Source organism: Leuresthes tenuis, unplaced genomic scaffold (genome assembly GCF_036924035.1).
Source record: "Leuresthes tenuis unplaced genomic scaffold, fLeuTen1.0.hap1 SCAF_16, whole genome shotgun sequence".
Lineage (NCBI taxonomy): Eukaryota > Metazoa > Chordata > Actinopteri > Atheriniformes > Atherinopsidae > Leuresthes > Leuresthes tenuis.
In genome coordinates this window covers 27,278,857-27,299,316 of record NW_027325370.1, presented here as the reverse complement: position 1 = coordinate 27,299,316, position 20,460 = coordinate 27,278,857, and the positions used below count along the sequence as shown (strand labels likewise).

General features: G+C 44.0%; 1 protein-coding gene across 1 annotated transcript in view; it reads left to right on the top strand.

The window, feature by feature from the left end:
• The window catches only part of LOC140271942 (immunoglobulin superfamily member 21-like), a 51,511-nt gene that overhangs the window by 10,534 nt on the left and 20,517 nt on the right, over positions 1–20,460 (top strand). Inside the window, exons 2-7 of the mRNA XM_072367236.1 lie at positions 4,612–4,724; positions 9,181–9,302; positions 9,515–9,633; positions 9,999–10,114; positions 13,371–13,893; positions 17,781–17,881. Coding sequence (XP_072223337.1) covers positions 4,612–4,724; positions 9,181–9,302; positions 9,515–9,633; positions 9,999–10,114; positions 13,371–13,893; positions 17,781–17,881 — 1,094 coding nt within the window. The remainder of the gene's footprint in view (positions 1–4,611; positions 4,725–9,180; positions 9,303–9,514; positions 9,634–9,998; positions 10,115–13,370; positions 13,894–17,780; positions 17,882–20,460) is intronic.

Below are 20,460 nucleotides of genomic sequence, written 5' to 3'. Positions count from 1 at the left end.
TGTGTGAAGTCAACATGGCATTTTGCCCTCTGCTATCACTGATGCATCATCAAGTAACTTTACAATCAACTGCAGAGTTTATTAACCCTGAAATGAGGGAAACTCTCAGTTTTCCGTTTCAGAAAGGGAGATAACTCAAACCAGAGAAAGTGGGGTAACTCTTGCCTGTTTCAGAGAGATGGGTAACTTAAGCTCTCGGACAGTTACCGTAGTAACAGACTCTATGAACCTAACCTGGTCGGAACCAGGTTTTTCTTCCTTTTCATTCAGTCAGGCGAGTTTTGGCGTAGCCTAGTTCTTCTAGAAATTCTGGAAGTCCAATATGGACAGGGCATGTCCTTTTGACAATGAGCCCGTGGATGAAGGTGCAGCGCAGAGAATTAAATATTCGTCACGAGATGGTTATCAGACCATCATAGATGTTTTAGCATTTCCAGACAATTATCTTTTTGAGTGGCACCATCAGAATCTGTGACAAAAGGAAAACAAGACAAATATTTGTATGAATAGGCTTTAAAAAGATATCTATAGGCCTATTAGAAGGCACTTGTGTCTTGGGGGGTGGACTCAGAGGATGTGGAGCTCCCTCCAGGGACCCCCTCAGCCTCTGGCCTTCCAATATCCTGCTTTAGGGCCAGCTCCTCTGCCTCCGTTAGAGGTGGCGGTGCAGGGCCACCACCCGTTTTACGAGCATCTACCTTCTTTCTGTTGGCTGAGTATAAGTCTGTGTTAGTTTAAATAGGCTTAAATATTTAACAGAACATAATATAGATGAGAAGACATGTGTATATTTATGTAAAAATAGTCACTTAATATTTACTTTACAGTGTAAAACGTGTTCAAAACGAGGTGCCTCCATGTTGAGGTCTGACCTGTTTGAACAATGTTTTCATCTTAAGCTGCTGCCCAGTGTGCTTCTCCCCTGTGGGATTGCACCTAAATGAAATAAATGAACAGGCTACCATTCAAGCAGTTTTCTCCTGTAATATTATTGTGATTGTAAAGGACTACATTTAAACTTACGCACTGACCCGAGCAGCAACGTTCCCCCACGCCGTCTCCCTCTCTGTTGCAGCTGCAGCGGTGTTGAACTTCTTTCTAAAAACCTGTTGAAACTCGCCTTATGAGCGCATTAAGATTTCCAATTCAAGCTTGGTGAAAAACGTAGCCCTCCTCTTCCCCGTTGCCATGGTGACTCGTCGTTGCGGGGCTCCATTGATGCTGGATTTTTATACTTGTGGCGCACGCGCTTAACTCAACACAGAGTTGACTAAACTAAGCATTTCTGGAACCGAAAACGAAGTTTTCTACCTCAGATTAGATCAATTTAGAGCTTAGGATCAGACTCAGAGTTTGATGAACCTGCTTTGTGAAATGAACCCCGGATCCCTGTTAGTACTGAAACTGTTTCTGTCCTATTGAGCTATCTGGGTGAACAATAGCAATAGCTTCATCCAAACCAGTGCCTCCCAACCTTAAATTCCCCCTCTTCTACCGGGGTGCCCTGAATCACAGGGGGCCTTCACTCCACAGAGGCTGTAAATAACTTTATAACTTTATTTGTCTACAAGGGGCAATTTAAGGCACATCGAGCAGCAGGAAATCACTTTCTACGCTAGTGGGAGACCTGGTACTGGGAGAAGGAGGCTAGCTTCTCGTAGTCAGGAGTGTAGAAGCTGGTTGCGAGGCATAGGCAGGCTGTAAGGTGGTCATCAGTCATTCTGATCTGTACTTGGACTTGATGATTCTCATGTGCGTGTAAGCAGACTCGCACAAATAAGTTGATCCAAAAAGAGCTGTCAGGTTCAAGGCACATCTTCTGAGATTGGGATACTTCTCCTCCACCAGTAGCTTCCAGAACACTATATGCTCTCCAGGTTGAGCGGATGTCAATGTCATTTTGCAATGTCAGAATCTCATCCTCAAGAGTGGAGCTTTCCAGGTCGAAAATTGATTAGACTTTTGGCGGCAATGTCATCAACATCAATTCTTACACCAAATGGATAACACATATAGCTGGCTTAAGGCTTGATGGATGCAAAGTCTGTAAAACAGCTCTCAAACTCTGACGAGATGCTCTGAACATGCTCCTCATAACATGCATTGTCAAGCTGTGTCACACCTTTACCTTGATGTTGTAGTTCTGCTTGCATGTGAGGGAAGTTGCGCAGGTTACCACGCTGCAACCTGCTGGATATCAGCTGCAGCCTGCAGCTGTACATTCAATTCATTGAGCTCGCCAGTGAGATCAGTGGTGGTCCTCTAGCTTTGTATGGTAATCCACATGTTTAGAAAGCTTCAGGAAGTCCTTGATTTCAGGCAACAGCTCCATAAATCTGGCTAAAAAATTACCTCTGCTTAACCAGAAGCTGCAGGTCTGTGTGCTCAGCATCATTCTCCTCCAAGTGAGCACAGAAAAGCCTTCTCTGCAGACTCCTGACCCAAACTGAACACACAATCTTCATCGTAATATCCATCACGCCTTTCATATTTAAAGTCTTTCCACACAACTCTTGCTGGTGAATTATACAATGATAAGATTCACTTTGTTTGCACAGTACAATGAACTCACTGGTGCGGCCCAACATAGCAGGCGCCCCATCAGTTGTGATGGAGATCAGCTTGAAGAGCGGCAGTTTTGTCTCACTAACAAATCCCATGAAGGCATTGAAAATATCTTCATTTCCGGTGTGTCCTTTTAATGGCAAAATGGTGAGTAGCTCTTCCTTGGTGCTCATGTCTTCAAAAACCATCCTGTTGAAAACACAAAATTGTGCTACATCCACCATATCAGTTTACCTGTCAGATTGGAGGGGAAAGCAGTCACGCGTCAATTGAATAAGGGACTGGATAGTGTAGTGGTAAGATTGCCACCTTTCATGTGGGTGATTTGGGTTCAAATCCCCTGTATAGAACATACTACCTCCAGTAGGGGTACTCAGGCAAGACCCCCTTACCATAACTGCCTACCAGTGTAAGTTGCTTGGATAAAAGTATCTCCTAAATGCATAAACATAAACTGTGGCCCTGGAGATTGTGGTGACTGAGAAACAAAGAAAGAGGAGGCACCCTCAGGCTTCACAGTTGACCCTCTCCACCTCCTCTGAGATGTATGACATATGTCAACTGGTTTTTCATTAAAAAAAATCTGCCACGTCAATTTCTGGCCAGATCCTTCTCTGGGGTTTTGTGAGGTTGGGTGTGTGGCAAGGAGAAGTTGGACCCAGATGCAGATATTTTTCAAAGTAAAAACTTGATGCTTGAAAAAACTTTGTGATCATTTACACAGAAATAATCTGTTTGAAGAGTTTCAGTCAGGATTCAGAGTGCATCATAGCACAGAAACAGCACTGGTTAAAGTTACCAATGATCTCCTCTTAGCCTCTGATAGCGGACTTGTTTCTGTGCTTGTCCTGTTGGATCTCAGTGCTGCATTTGATACGATCGATCACAGCGTTCTGTTACAGAGACTTGAATATGTTATTGGGATTAAAGGAACTGCATTAGGCTGGTTTAAGTCATATTTATCTGATAGATTCCAGTTTGTTCTTGTAAATGAAGAATCTTGCTCACACACCAGACTAAGTCATGGAGTTCCTCAGGGTTCTGTGCTTGGACCAATTCTTTTTACTTTATACATGCTTCCATTAGGAAACATTATTAGACAGCAGGTCATAAATTTCCATTGTTATGCTGATGATACTCAGCTGTACTTATCTATGAAACCAGATGAAACCAATAGGTTGGTCAGACTACAAGCCTGTCTTAAAGACATAAAGACCTGGATGACTCAGAACTTTCTGCTTTTAAATTCAGACAAAACTGAAGTTGTTCTCTTTGGACCTGAGCGCTTCAGGGACAAATTGTCTTGTTACAGAAACTGTCTTGATAATTACTCTAGATCAGGGATGTCCAAAGTTGGTCCTCGAGGGTCGATGTCGTGCAGGTTTTAGATGTTTCCATGCTTCAGCACAACTGATTCAGATGAATGGGTCAGGTCTTTAAGCTCTGCAGAAGGCTGGAATGAGCCATTCATTTAAATCAAGTGTGCTGGAGCAAGGAAACATGGAAAACATGCAGGGTGATGTGCCTTGATGGACCAGGATTGGTAAAAACACTACTCTAGATCGTATTTCCTTGGCTTCTCGTACTACAGTGAGGAACCTTGTAGTGATTTTTGACCAGAATTTATCATTTGATGCACATATAAAACAGGTTTCTAGGACTGTCTTCTTTCACCCTCATAATATTGTTAAAATCAGGAACATCCTGTCTCAGACTGATGCAGAAAAACTGCTCCATGCATTTGTTACGGATATGTTCCCAATCCCATATAATGGGCAACACCTCTTTTACCTCTGTTACCTCTTTAATTTTTGATTTTTTAAATCAGTGTACTCATCTGATTATTGTATAAGTGCAGAATATGTATATTTGTGAGCTGCTGGACAATTTGAATTTCCCCCAGAGGGTATGAATAAGGTATTTTATCTATCTATCTACTTCATGCATCTTGTACTGATTTTTCCCTTACTGTGTCACCCATCTGTATGCAGCTTTATAGAACTGAATCATCAAATCAGTAATGTCTCCCAATTTTCTGTTTGGCAGGTTACTTGACCATCTCCATTGATCCTCTTCCTCCTGTCGTCATTGGAGACACAGTCACACTCAAGTGCAACTTCCAAACAGATGGCAACCTCCGAGAGATTGTGTGGTTTCAGGTGAGGATGCAAGTGCTTTTTGAGCTGAATGCAGTTTGCATCAGTGGGAAACAAGCCCACAAAGATCCCACCCCACAACCCACAGCAGTAAAGGATCTCTAGCTAACATGGAGGCACAAGACGCTCCGGGACATTCTCAAATGTTCTTTGTTCAAGTCCTGACTGGTCAGAGGTGGACCTACTCAATATTAGGTCACAATGTTATGGCTGATTAATCCATCCATCCATCCATCATCTGCCGCTTATCCGGGGGTCGGGTCGCGGGGGCAGCAGCTTGAGCAGAGAAACCCAGACGTCTCTGTCCCCGGCCACTTCTTCCAGCTCTTCCGGGGGGACCCCGAGGCGTTCCCAGGCCAGCCGAGAGACATAGTCTCTCCAGCGTGTCCTGGGTCTTCCCCGGGGTCTCCTCCCAGTGGGACGTGCCCGGAACACCTCCCCAGGGAGGCGCCCAGGGGGCATCCTAACCAGATGCCCGAGCCACCTCATCTGACTCCTCTCAATGCGGAGGAGCAGCGGTTCTACTCCGAGCCCCTCCCGGATGGCTGAGCTTCTCACCCTATCTCTAAGGGAGAGCCCAGACACCCTGCGGAGGAAACCCATTTCGGCCGCTTGTATTCGCGATCTTGTTCTTTCGGTCACTACCCACAACTCGTGACCATAGGTGAGGATGGGAACGTAGATTGACCAGTAAGTAGAGAGCTTTGCCTTCTGGCTCAGCTCCCTCTTCACAACGACGGGTCGGTGCAGAGCCCGCAACACTGCAGACGCCGCACCGATCCGCCCATCAATCTCCCGCTCCATTCGTCCCTCACTCGTGAACAAGACCCCGAGATACTTGAACTCCTCCACTTGGGGAAGGATCTCATTCCCGACCCGGAGAGAGCATTCCACCCTTTTCCGGCTGAGAACCATAGTCTCGGATTTGGAGGTGCTGATTCTCATCCCAGCCGCTTCACACTCGGCTGCGAATCGCTCCAGTGAGAGTTGAAGGTCACGGCCTGACGACGCTAACAGAACCACATCATCTGCAAAAAGCAGAGACCCGATTCTGAGGTCGCCAAATCGGACACCCTCAACACCCTGGCTGCGCCTAGAAATTCTGTCCATAAAAGTTAGGAACAGAATCGGTGACAAAGGGCAGCCCTGACGGAGTCCAACTCTCACCGGAAACGTATCCGACTTACTGCCGGCAATGCGGACCAAACTCTGGCACCGGTCATACAGAGACCGAACGGCCCCTATCAAGGGGTCCGGCACTCCATATTCCCGGAGCACCCCCCACAGGACTCCACGAGGGACACGGTCGAATGCTTTCTCCAAGTCCACAAAACACATGTAGACTGGTTGGGCGAACTCCCATGCACCCTCTAGGATCCTGCCGAGGGTATAGAGCTGGTCCACTGTTCCACGGCCAGGACGAAAGCCACACTGCATCTCCTGAATCCGAGGCTCGATTATCCGACGGATCCTCCTCTCCAATACCCCCGAATAGACCTTACCAGGGAGGCTGAGGAGTGTGATACCCCTATAGTTGGAACACACCCTCCGGTCCCCCTTTTTAAAGAGGGGGACCACCACCCCAATCTGCCAGTCCAGAGGCACTGTCCCCGATGTCTACGCGATGCTGCAGAGGCGTGTCAGCCAAGACAGCCCTACAACATCCAGAGCCTTGAGAAACTCAGGACGGACCTCATCCACCCCCGGGGCCTTGCCACCGAGGAGCTTTTTGACCACCTCGGCAACCTCAGCCCCAGAAATGGGAGGCCCCGTCTCCGAGCTCTCCGACTCTGCCTCTTCCGAGCACGTGTTGGTAGGATTGAGGAGTTCCTCGAAGTACTCCCCCCACCGACTCACAACATCCCTGGTTGAGGTCAGCAAAGCCCCGTCCCCACTGTAAACAGTGTTGACTGTGAGCCGCTTCCCCCCCCTGAGACGCCGGATGGTGGACCAGAATCTCTTTGAGGCCGTCCGGAAATCGTTCTCCATGGTCTCACCGAACTCCTCCCAGGCCCGAGTTTTTGCCTCAGCAACCGCCGAAGCCGCAGCCCGTCTGGCCTGTCGGTACCTATCAGCTGCTTCCAGGGTCCCACTGGCCAAAAAGGCCCGATAGGACTCCTTCTTCAGCTTGACGGCTTCCCTCACCACTGGTGTCCACCAGCAGGTTCGAGGGTTGCCGCCACGACAGGCACCGACCACCTTACGGCCACAACTCCGATCAGCAGCCTCGGCAATGGAGTCACGGAACATGGCCCATTCGGACTCAATGTCCCCCACCTCCCCCGGGATATGGTTGAAGCTCTGCCGGAGGTGGGAGTTAAAGCTCCTTCTGACGGGGGATTCTGACAAACGCTCCCAGCAGACCCTCACAATACGTTTGGGCCTGCCAGGTCTGATCGGCATCCTCCCCCACCAGCGGAGCCAACTCACCACCAGGTGGTGATCAGTTGACAGCTCCGCCCCTCTCTTCACCCGAGTGTCCAGGACATACGGCCGCAAGTCCGATGATACAACCACAAAGTCGATCATCGAACTGCGGCCAAGGGTGTCCTGGTGCCAAGTGCACATATGGACACCCTTATGTCTGAACATGGTGTTCGTTATCGACAGTCCATGACCAGCACAGAAGTCCAACAACATAACACCACTCTGGTTCAGATCGGGGGGGCCGTTCCTCCCAATCACACCCCTCCAGGTCTCACTGTCATTGCCCACGTGAGCATTGAAGTCCCCCAGCAGAACGAGGGAGTCTCCGGTAGGAGCATTCTCCAGTGCCTCCCCCAGAGACTCCAAAAAGGGTGGGTACTCTGAACTGCTGTTTGGCGCATAGGCACAAACAACAGTCAGGACTCGTCCCCCCACCCGAAGGCGGAGGGAGGCTACCCTCTCGTTCACTGGGGTAAACCCCAATGTACTGGCACACAGCCGGGGGGCAATAAGTATGCCCACACCTGCTCTGCGCCTCTCACCACGGGCAACTCCAGAGTGGAAGAGAGTCCAACCCCTCTCAAGAGGACTGGTTCCAGAGCCCAAGCCGTGCGTCGAGGTGAGTCCGACTATATCTAGCCGGAACCGCTCACCCTCGCACACCAGCTCCGGCTCCTTCCCCAACAGAGAGGTGACATTCCACGTCCCAAGAGCTAGTTTCAGTAGCCGAGGATCAGACCGCCAAGGCCTCTGCCTTCGGCTGCTACCCAGCTCACATCGCACCCGACCCCCTTGGCCCCTCCCACGGGTGGTGAGCCCGTCGGAAGGGGGACCCACGTAATCATTTCGGGCTATGCCCGACCGAGCCCCATGGGCACAGATCCGGCCACCAGGCGCCCGCTGCCGGGCCCCACCCCCGGGCCTGGCTCCGAGGGGAGGCCCCGGTGTCCCATATCCGGGCAAGGGATCACGAGGTCCAAATTTTTTGTTCATCATAAGGAGTCTTTTGAGCTGTTCTTTGTCTGGTCCCTCATCTAGGATCTGTTTGCCTTGGGTGACCCTACCAGGGGCTTAAAGCCCCGGGCAACATAGCTCCCAGACTCATTGGGGCACGCAAACTCCCCCACCACGATAAGGTGACAGCTCAGGGGGGAGGATTAATGTATATGCTCATTCCAAATTTGATAGAAAGAGCATATGTGAAAGCCTTTCTGTGTGGGGTCTGCATGTTCTCCCCGTGTATGCGTGGGTTCTCTCCGGGTACTCCAGCTTCCTCCCACCGTCCAAAAACATGCATGTTAGGTTAACTGGTGTCTCTAAAATAAATTGTCCCCAGGAGTGAGTGTGAGTGTGTTTGTGGTTGTTTGTCTCGTTTGTCTCTGTGTGGCCCTGTGATGGACTGGCGACCTGTCCAGGGTGTACCCAGCCTCTCACCCGATGACCGCTGGGATAGGGTCCAGCACCCCCGCGACCCGACCGACAGATTAAGCGGGTATAGAAAATGGGTGGATGGATGAGCATATGTGAAAAATATTGGGACAGGAGTATGGTTAACACAGTGTTACATCAGTTTAAGAACTGCGGAAACTAACTGCTGTAGTTTTAAAACTGGAAACTTTCTTGCTGATTTTCTCCAAATCAAGGTGAAATGAATTCAACCAATTTTTTTTCTTTTATAAGAGAAATTTAAAATTTGTTTTATCTGATGTGTCATCTTCATGTTGTTTAAGCCATGTGTCCTCATGTTTCTTGTTCTAGGAGTAGACAATATATTAAGTTCAATATAAAGTTTGTCATTCATTAAAATTTCTAAAATACAGCACAATGTTTGCCAATGTTTGCCAATGTTTACATGTAATGCATGTAAATTTGAACAGAATGATGATATATATATATATATATATATATATATATATATATATATATAACTTTTGTACGAGGAGTTACACAGATACAGAATATTTACAATTGTCTCTTGATACTGCAGCTGCTGTAGTAACCTCAGCAATCCTTGTGTACTGTTGCATTGCAGGCAATTGATGGTGGCAATGCCAAGCAAAAGATTTTCACCTATGATGCCATGTATAACAGTAATTACTCCCACATGGAAGACGCACAGGGACAAGCGGACCTAGTGTACCAATCAACAGTACGGTAGGACATGTATTTCCAAAAGTTTCATATCCATATTAGAAGGAATCAGGAAAAGTTCACACCTAAAAGTCTTGACAGTGGTGGAGGAGGGGGTCAAGCAAACCTTGTTGGATTTTTCCACGAAGAATAAAAAAAGGCAAAAATGGTAAGCTTATTTTTAAAAAAAGACAAAACAATCATCCTTTGGAATGTTTGTAACCGCATGTGAACAGACTTCCTGAGGTCCACATGGAGGACGATGGCTTATATGAGTGCCACGTGGGCATTTACGACAGAAGTTCCGGGGACAAAGTGATTCTAGCCTCGAGCAGCATCATTCTCACCATTATTGGTTTGTATTCCATTTATTGTATTCTCATTCATTTTAATGGTCAAATCAGATGGTTGGTGTTATGAAATCTTGCATACCTGTACTAAATGGCAATTCATCCAACTGCTGTGAGAGTATTTAAATGTAGCTAAATTGCAAATAGTGACTGGTGTAAAGAAAAAGCAGAAGAAGACAAAAGTGAGGATTGATCCTCTGACCAACATTAGTATCCAAATCTGAACTTAAGAGCGGAATAAGCAATGTTGTCCTTGGAGCCACTTTTCATAATGGATATACACAAAATGAGAGCTAAAGATGAGAAGATAACTGAATCAAAAGCACTTTCATGTACGAAAGCCTCAGTCTTCTTTGTATTTTCTCTACAGTACCTCCCAAGTCTATCTCCATGGTGGCAGCCAACAGCCCAGCTCCGTTCAGCCGTTACGAAGCCCAGAACTTTACTCTGGTGTGCATTGTTAAAGGAGCAAAGCCAGCTCCTGTGGTGAGATGGAGCCTTCTTATTAGTTATCTCTCTTGAGGAAATTAGTCCCCATACTCTAATGTGGGTCCATATGTAAAGAGATAAAGCTTCATGATCCATATTTCAATCCATTTAGGATTGAGAAAAAACTGTAAAACAGCTATTAGAAAGCCTGAAAGAGTGAATAAGGGTGCTGGTACTTTCACTGCAGAATCAAAATGGGAGCACAGCTGGATTTTGAATGTTAATGCTCATACACACAGAAACACACATGCATGCGCCCACACACCCACAAATGGCCTGAAGCAGCTTGAAAGTTTAAATGAAAAAGCTATCTGGTGCTTTGGACTGTACCCTGAATGACCTCTTTGAGAAAAGTATTTATTATCAGAGGATTAGAGAACAGCTGCATATGGTGACAGAATGAAATCCAGTGAAAAGTGATTTCACTTCTCCAGAATAAATAATTGACATACTGTAATAATCTTTATATCTTTGAAATCCTGTTTTCCATTTTCTGTTTATTTCATCTGAACTTTTTAACTGCTCCTTGTTAAACCAACAACACCTTTGTATTGTGCACTTAGTTACTGTAAATCTGATCACAAATATATACAAGGTATTCACAGCTGCACCCAACAATAAGCCACGGTCACTGACAGCTCTCATCGCTTCATGAACACCACGTCAAGCATGCTGGTGGGAGCACCATACTGTGGAGTTGTTTTTCAACAGCAGGTTTTGTGAAATAGCTCAGAATTGAAGGAATGATGGATGATGCTAAATACGTGAAAGCTGCCAAGAAAGTAAATGTTTCAGTTTTCCAGATAATTAAGAATAACAGATATATAATAATATCTTAATCTTAACTCAGTGCCCAGACCTCAAACTGATGTTGAATCTGTAGTATGACAAACATCCTGCATATGGATTTCTGCATGCCCTCTGATGTCCTTCTCCATGTTATAGCAGGTAAAGGTGTCTGACCTGTGAGCTGCTTATAGTGTGTTGGTGCTGTTGTTGGCTCTCAAGCTTTATGTTTATGTTTATGTTTCTGCAATTAGCAGACGCTTTTATCCAAAGCCACTCACAAATTAAGATATAACAAGTTATATAAAAAGCTAACAATAAACTACATAGAAGGAAACCACTAGTCCGACTCTGTCAGAGGTGACAGAGTAGAGATAGGGTGCAGGCATAGAGGGAAGTACAGAAAGATAATGTGCTAGGATAGGAGATGCTCTCTGAAGAGCTGGGTTTTCAAGAGTTTCTTGAAGATAGACAGGGACGCCCCTGTTCTGGTAGCGCTCAGTAGGTCATTCCACCATCGTGGGACGACACATGAAAAGAGTTTGGATTGTCTTAGGCGTGGTGTAGGAGCTGCTAGACGACAATCCTGGGACCAACGGAGGGACCCAGTTGTGACGTAAGCCTTTGCCAGAGCATTCAAATAGATGGGAGCCGTTCCATTTAGCACTTTGTAGCTAACATCAGTGACTTGAATTTGATGCGGGCGGCTAAGGGTAGCCAGTGGAGTTCAATGAACAGAGGGGGGACGTGTTCTTTGAGGCTGATTGAAGACCAGACGCACCGCCGTGTTCTGGACCATCTGCAGAGGTTTCACAGCACAGGCTGGGAGACCAGTTAGGAGAGCATTGCAGTAGTCAAGGCGGGAGATGACCATGGCCTGCACCAGGAGTTGGATGGCATGTTGGGTTAGGTATGGTCTGATCTTTCTTATGTTTAGTAATGCAAAGCAGCATGAACGAGCAACCGAGGTAACGTGATCTTTGAAGGTTAGTTGGTCATCAATCATGACACCCAAGTTTCTAGCAACCTTTGATGCAACAAGAGATAGGGATTCAGTTTGGATGCAGATGCTGTGCTGTATGGTTGGTTTGGCTGGGAAGACAAGCAGTTCAGTTTTAGGGAGGTTAAGTTGGAGGTGATGGGCTTTCATCCATGTTGAAGCTTTACTCTGCTGTGGAAAAGACAGAAGTCAAATTCAGTTCAATTCAGTTTTATTTATATAGCGCCAAATTACAACAATTGTCATCTCAAGGCACTTAAATGATATAGTCAAATTCAAGCCAATTGGAATTCATTTAATTGTAATCATAATCCAATTAATTAATTTCAAAATAATCCAATTAATTCATGTAAAGCCAATTCAAAAACAATATCCTAGCTAAAGAAACCAACAGATTGCACCGAAACTTGTCTTCAGTCCAATCTCCCGTCCTGAGCGTGCCTGAGGCGACTGTGGAAAGGAACGACTCCCTTTAACAGGAAGAAACCTCTGGCAGAACCAGACTCAGGAAGGGTGGCCATCCGCCTCGACCAGCTGGGGTTTGAGAAGACAGAAAAGAGGGAAAAGAGGGGGGAAAAAACACCATAACGCCATTCAAAGGATATCTGTTGGAACTGGGAAACAGAAGTTAATGACTACAATAATGTCACATGTACATAATATCATTTGAGAAATTAAACAGGGGGAAAAAGAGAGCAAAGTGAGGAAAGGTGTGACAGATGAGGTCCCCCAGCAGTCTAAGCCTATAGCAGCTTAACTATGGGATGTTTCAGGATTACCTGAGCCATCCCTAACTATAAGCTTTATCAAAAAGGAAAGTTTTTCTGATTGAAACTCTTCAAACAGATTATTTCTATGTAAATGATCACAAAGTTGAGCTGAAACTATTTTTTCAAGAACTTTAGAAAAAAAAGGGAGATTGGATATAGGTCGATAATTAGCCAAAACTTATGAATCAAGAGTAGTTTTTTTAAGTAAAGGTTTAATTACAGCAACCTTAAAAGTCTGAGGGACATATCCTGTCAACAAAGACCGATTGATCAAATCCAATATGGAAGTGTCAATTAAGGGGAAAACCTCCTTGAACAGTCTGGTTGGGATTGGGTGTAAAATACAAGTTGATGGTTTAGAAGAGACTATTGCTGTTGTTAGCTCAGAGAGATCAACTGGGCAGAAGCCGTCTAAATAACCAAAAATTGGATGATAATCACAATGGACATATTTGACTAAACAAATAGGTGGATACTTTTTTTCTTTCAAATTATTGATAATGAACAGGCTTGATTCTTATTAAAAACACAGGTTTTTTATGTCTAAAACAGGGAACGGCACCAGCTGAAAGTGAATTCTCAGGTATATGTGTTACTTACAGCCAGGCCAGCACAGGAACTTGAATGCGATTTGAAACACACATGAATGGTTCCACACTTCCTGTTGACCTCAGCTGCTTCTGTCCCTGCATTTCAGGTGTACTTCAAGCGGGATGGTGAGGTTATTGATGTGTTGCCAACCACCCAGTCTTCCTCCTCAAGTGGATTTCAAAACAAGGGCTCCAGTCCAGACAAGACCTGGGGTAGGAATCAAGCAGGGTTGTGGAGTTCCCAGGTTCTCCCTAAGGGAGATCTTGATGACACCAAACTCCAGAAGTCCCTGACTCTGCTGGAGCAAGAGGGGAAACTGACTCAGCTCAGCCAAAATGGCCCAGATGCCCTCCAACAAGGGAAAAAGGAGGCGTCTATATTAAAGCCCGAACCGACCACGGAGGTGATCCCTGAGACAATAGTGAGCAGGGAGTTTCCCCGCTGGGTCCAGAGCAGTGACCCGCTCTACTACTTCCAGCACTGGCAGCAGGCAGCAGGTGACGGCATCGTGGAGGTGAGGGCCATGCTGACCTGGAGCCTCAACCCCCAGCTGGACAATGAGGCTTTGTTCAGCTGTGAGGTCAAGCATCCAGCTCTGTCCATGCCCATGCAGACCGAGGTCACACTAGGTGAGTCATCCTCCAACACTTGTTAGTTTAGCTGTAGTTGTCTGGTTAGAGGGTGTGCTGCACAGAAAAGGGCTGTCAAATGAAAGACACGCTCCTGGCTGTGAAAATGTTGTGCTTTGTCCGTGTAAGGCCAGGAATATACCTGCTTTTTAACCACACAGACCCAGAAGTATGTAAATAGCAGCCATGATCAGGGCTGTTCAAAATCTCCAAATACTAAAGAAAGGAGTTTCTCACTTCTGTAATTATCTCCTTTAGCAGAGGAAACACTGGACCATCCTTTATGAGAGAAAGAAGATTATCCTGTCCCACAATTCCTTGTAGCTGCAGCTTTCATAGTAACACTCAATAATTTTCATCTAGTCATATCTGTGATTCATTGCTAATTTCTGAGGATGTGCATAAATGAGGCTCTAAACAAATGCAGATTTTGTAAGGCAGCCATGATAAATGCATATCTGTTTTTAATTTTAAAAAGTATTTTAAAAGAAACACTTTTAAAAGAAAAATATTTAAAAGCAACTGTAGGCAGATAACCTGCAGTAAAAGTGCTGACTGCAGCTCACAGCTGTGTGTGTGAGTCGTTCAGTGAGTTAACACAGAACATCACGGATTGGAAAAGAAAACCGACATAAACAATGTTTCATTTGGGTTTTATGATGAGGGGGAGCCACTCTTACACAACGCATTTATATCATATCATAATGTTTTATTTCCTGTAGTTAAATTTCCTGGTAAGTTTAGAAAAAGTAATTTACCTTGTGTTGCTGCTGTGTAGTTGTACTTCCTCTGTGATTGCTTGTTTCCTTCACATGTTACCTGTCCAAGTGTATTCAGCTGGTCTTTCCTCAGAGGTTGTTGGGTGGTGTGTGTTCAGAGCTCCAGTCAAAGTGGGTGCCTCAATCCTGCATCAGTTTTCAGGGTCAGATCCTAGTGTTCTGCATCTGGGTCCACTAAATGCAACAGGAAGACCAAAAATCCTTGTTGCTCTATGGATGACCCATAATCCATACCCAATATTATTATTCAGTACTGGTACACTGATATGCTAGCAGTTGGTGTAGTTTTGTCATTTGGAAGGATTTTAACACTGTTCCTGAAATACTTTTATGTTAAAAAACAAAATTTGCCAGAATTTGATCCAGCACTTTGAAAAAGACATCTTAAGAAAGATATGTAATGAAAAGACACAGGAGATTATCAAAATAAGAGGCAGCAGAGTTTATTCCATCACACCTGACATTAACTCAAGTCTGCCGTGGAACAGGATTAAACCCATCCTGGCATGTTTCTCTACCGTCAAATCCAACTGCGTTATTTCAAAAACTTCATTTCTTGTGCACTAGTATATACGTTCTTCACATAAACAACTTAATGTAATACATTTTCATAAAATGGGTAAATTATTTCAACATAATGTTTCACTTCATTATAGTAAGTATGTAAGTAAATATGGTGTTTTAATCACTAACATGCCCCTGGCAGAGTGGGTGGAGGCGCTAACAAAATTTTACTTATGTGTTCAATAAATTGTTTGCAAATCCTTTAGAATTGCAGTGGTAAAACTTTTCATTTCAATTCAAGTTGGACATTAATACACTGCACTGTGCACGTTTCATGCATGTACACACGTTACATGTGTATATACTGTGCAAGTTTGTAAAAACAGTGTTACAGTATTTTGCTGAAAATATCCAGAAAGCAGACACCCTTTCCACTTTTAAGATTAGGCTTAAAACTTTTCTTTTCGATAAATCTTATAGTTAGGGATGATTCAGGTAATCCTGAAACATCCCATAGTTAAGCTGCTATAGGCTTAGACTGCTGGGGGACCTAATCTGTCACACCTTTCCTCACTTTGCCCTCTTTTTCCCCCTGTTTAATTTCTCAAATGATTCATTGATGAGTCATTAACTTGTGTTTCCCTGTTCCAACAGATATCCTTTGAATGGTGTTATGGTGTTTTTCCCCCCTCTTTTCCCTCTTTTCTGTCTTCTCAAACCCCAGCTGGTCGAGGCGGATGGCCACCCTTCCTGAGTCTGGTTCTGCCAGAGGTTTCTTCCTGTTAAAGGGAGTCGTTCCTTTCCACAGTCGCCTCAGGCTCAGGACGGGAGATTGGACTGAAGACAAGTTTCGGTGCAATCTGTTGGTTTCCTTAGCTAGGATTGTTTTTGAATTGGCTTTACATGAATAAATTAGATTATTTTGAAATTAATTAACTGGATTTCATTGGATTATGATTATAATGAATTGAACTCCAATTGGCTTGAATAGGACTATATTATTTAAGTGTCTTGAGATGACAATTGTTGTAATTTGGCGCTATATAAATAAAATTGAATTGAAGCTACCAAAGCAGTGCCTGTTAGACTCTGTGTCAGAGCACACAGAGGATACATCTAACCATAGCATATATATTTACTGACCCTACATTAGAGTGATTTCATTATTGCACTGTATATTTTCATCATAAAAAAATGAAACAATTACTTTTTATTTAAACCCTTTGGATACTTCTCTCTGGAGAAGAGACTGCAGTTGTTGGGTGTATCAGTGATGGCTGAGTCCAGAAAACTGAACAATCACCTCATCTTCAACACAAACTAAACAAAATAGATGACTGTGGATTTTAGGAGGATCAGGAGTAAGCCAAACACTGTCTCCATCCTAGGAGAAGAGGTGGAGGTGGTCGAGAAATACAGATATGAGAGTTTACCTGGACAGCAGACTGGACTGGAAATGCAAAAATGCAACTGCAAAGTATACTTAGAAAACTGGATAATGCCAGGATTATTAGCTTGGCTACATATAACAGCTGTGTGACTCTTCACATGCAGACTAAAATTCACTCACAGACAACAACATGAAACCAAGAAATCACTCAAAGGCCTCAGTATTTTACTTGCAAGGGGAGAACAACACACAAACCTTCTCTCTGCAGCTTCACAAGAGTTCTCCAGCGAGTGGTTGCCGCCCTTGCTCTTTTATTTGGTGACACACACACACACACACACACATAGAATCTTCTACTTGCTTTCATGTGCTGAGATATATCCCACTCCCTGTTATATCTCCTGAGTCGACTTATTTGGGCAGCGTAAAGATAACGATCAGAGTGGAGACAACGCTCCTCTTTAAAACACAGCTCTCTTTGTCTCCCCTCTTCTCCTTGGGAAGTTTTGATAGATAATGGCCTCTCTGGCCGTGACATTTATATACCGATAATAAGCAAACTTTTCAGACAACTATGTTGTCCAACTGTTGCAGTTGTTAAGTTTGTTAAGTTGTAAGTTTCTTAAGTTTCTTTTTTGTGTGTGTAGCAATAGCTGACATATTACAAGAAATGTTGGTCATCTAAAATGTGTAATATTACTTATAGCAACACGACAAGTTTGTGAAACATTTGCCACAAAAGATGTGTGTATGTGTACATACAGTATAGATGGGGGGGAGACACAGGACATAATTGCTGAAGTCATTACTGTGAAAGCATAACAGTAAGGAAACTGAGGACTACTCATCCACAGACTTTTTAGAGAAATTCCACAAACACAAACACACACACACATCTAAAGACTCCTACATAGACTGTTATAACAGGAAGAAGAAATATGTTGATAATTTGTATGGGAGACAAGTATAATCAGAGATTGGAGGAAGACAAATATAAGATGGTGGCCCTGAGGGTCAAAACACAACAACATTTAAAAAACCAGGAGATTTCAGAAAACACACCAACAAAGCCTTCTGCAAAGGTGCTGCATGTTTTCTGTGGTCACCACATTTAGGTAACATGTACTATTCTTCTTGTTTTCACACTAAACCTGAAAGTTTCAGGTCTGCAAGGTGTTCAAGTTGTCCAACATGGTCTTCTACTTTTCTTTCAGCTGCTCCTAGGGGACCCAAGCTGACCATGACACCCACTAAGGCCAAAGTGGGAGACACAGTGCGGATCACGGTCCAGGGCTTCCAGTTGGGGCCTTCTGCAGTGAGTTTTTGACAAAGACGCTCTTAGAACCAGAAAATCTTTCTGAAGCAGAAAGAAAATTTAGGAAGACTTTAATTTTGAGAGTTTATTTGATCTGCAAGACACAGTGAGAGAGGGGACCTATATCAAACCTTCCAAATGATTAATTAATTTAACAAACACAAACTTCACTTGTATTCTGTAGAAACAAAGAAAAAAACATTTAAATTTAATAAAGTCAATCATACCCAGAGTTCAGTTTTAACAGAAAGGTTGCAATCAACTAAAAACTCACAAATGTTCGGTCCAGTTTTGTGTTGACCCGCAGTTCTTTTTAGTTCTTTCCAAAATACAAATATAAGTGACTCCATATCACACTCTCCTAAGGTATGTTAACCCAGATATGTTATCTCAGAGTTATTTTTCAGAAATAAGAAGGAAGAACAAAGTAAAGAGCTGTTGTCATTAGGCTTTAGGAGTCTCACAATAACTGTGCTGAGTGCTGATTTTACAGGACGCCAGAGAGAACAGAATAGAATAGAATAGAATAGAATAGAAAAATACTACAATAAAAATGATAAAAAAAGATAAATATTTATAATGATTTTATATTTTATATCTGATTTAAGGATTGTGCATTACACACAGATAAAGTGGTAACAGTGGAATCAATGTTCATTACTCCAAAAAATCCAAAAACAAGAACATTCTATTTCGACAATCCGTTAGGACCAGATCACTATATCTACATCACTATATTTTCACGCTGCCATATTTATGTCCACCCACAGCACTGAGGTCACAGGTTACAGCGTTCTCACTTTAACAGAACAAGTGAAGTAGGAGGAAAATCAGCGAGAGACCAAAAATTTACGTTATTTGAAAGATGTCAGGAATATGTTGCGCTGTTGGCTGTGATAGCAGGCGACAAAGAAATCCAGAAATGCAGTTTTATTCCATCCCAAAGGACGTAGAACCACAGACAGTCTAGTTTACATGAAAGTCGCATGATAAAGATGATAAAGCATGGATGTCAGCTGGCAGCGAGCTAAAGTGGGAATGTAAACAAACTTGCGAGTTGTTGGTGAGAGAGCTAACAACTCGCCAACAATCAGGGTAACATAACGGTAAACTAGTACCAAAACGACACGTTTAAAAACTGTTATTGAATTATTGATATGTGCTGTGATGACATGTTGCGAGATGAGTGAAATAATGTCAGTTATAGCACCTGGAGCTTTCACTCATCTAGCAACATCATACTGGTAGGCATCGATGCTCTTAAAAGCCTTCAGGCTGTCTTGGCTGTAGGGGGAGGGATTGTGGATCAAAAAGATATAAATATCCAGAAACGTGAGTTGGGGCAGGCGTTTTGCAGAGGTTAGCAGACAAAATACTGTTGAGGGTAATAAATATGGCTCGCAGCCAATCGTTGTCTCTTCGTCTCGTTCAAGTGTGAGGTGTGCACCGCCATAGCGAAACTGAGGAGAACTGTCAAATTGGACACAAATATGGCGGCGGTCTCGTCGACGTGAAGTCAGTGACGTCAGCTTTATTTCTCAATTTGCTATAATACAATGAACATACACATGCCCCAAATATGAGTGACGGATGAGGAACATCATCTCGGCCTTGTCTGCCAGATACATATTTTTTGTAAAAACAGATGAATTGATGTTAGCATAAAGCTAGTTTTAGTCTGAAGTTAGCAGCCCATTTGCGCCAGAAGTATGTGGAAAACGTATTTATTTATAAGCTTACTATGAAATTTATCACTGGTGTAGCGTTCTAGCTATGATATTAATTCTTAAGACCTCGTTTAGAAATAGGGCACCACCTATCATTTACGCTGGCAGGAGCGTATGAAAATATTTATATTAAGAGTCGTTACTGAAGGTTAGAATTCTCTCCGAATTGACCGGAATTACTTAAGAAACATGAAACATGGATCGATTACATATATATGGTCATTTATTTAACATGGGGGAAAGACAGTACTTATGATAAGGAGGACATAACACCAAAGATTCTATTCAAGACCCAAAGGATAAGAGAGACATGGGACTTAATATTTCTAGAGCGGTCTCTGGCTAATTATAGGGATGAGTTTACTGCGTGAATGAAAACTTGGTTATTTTAACTCGGCCCTATTTATTACCAAACCACAGCCGATGCTCCGTAGCCAAGGTAGACAAGGGTGGACCTTGCTTTACACAGAATCCAGAGAATTTGGCCGCCGCCTTCCCAGGAGTTTGGATCATCGGATAAGCGAGTCTACGTGCGGAAGCAAGTAGATTCTCTTTCTCCGACGGAATTGTGGCCGTTGTTGCAGCTCAGGATCCGTGGTGCGTGCGGTCCAGTCTCTGGTTCTGGTTCGGCTTGAAGGCACTTGATGCGGTATCTCGTCTCCTCTTCTTGCCGACGGGTGCGGACAGGTGGCTGAGTGGCTTTGAGCGGGGTCAAGTCAAAATAACCCCAACAAAAATTGGGTTTTCAAGTAAACTTGGTCAAAAAGGGGGTTTATTGGTTGAGTCTGCCCCGTGGGGTTTGCTTAGGAAATGAGCGTCTCAAAAGGGTAACAAAAATGAGAGAAGGGAAAT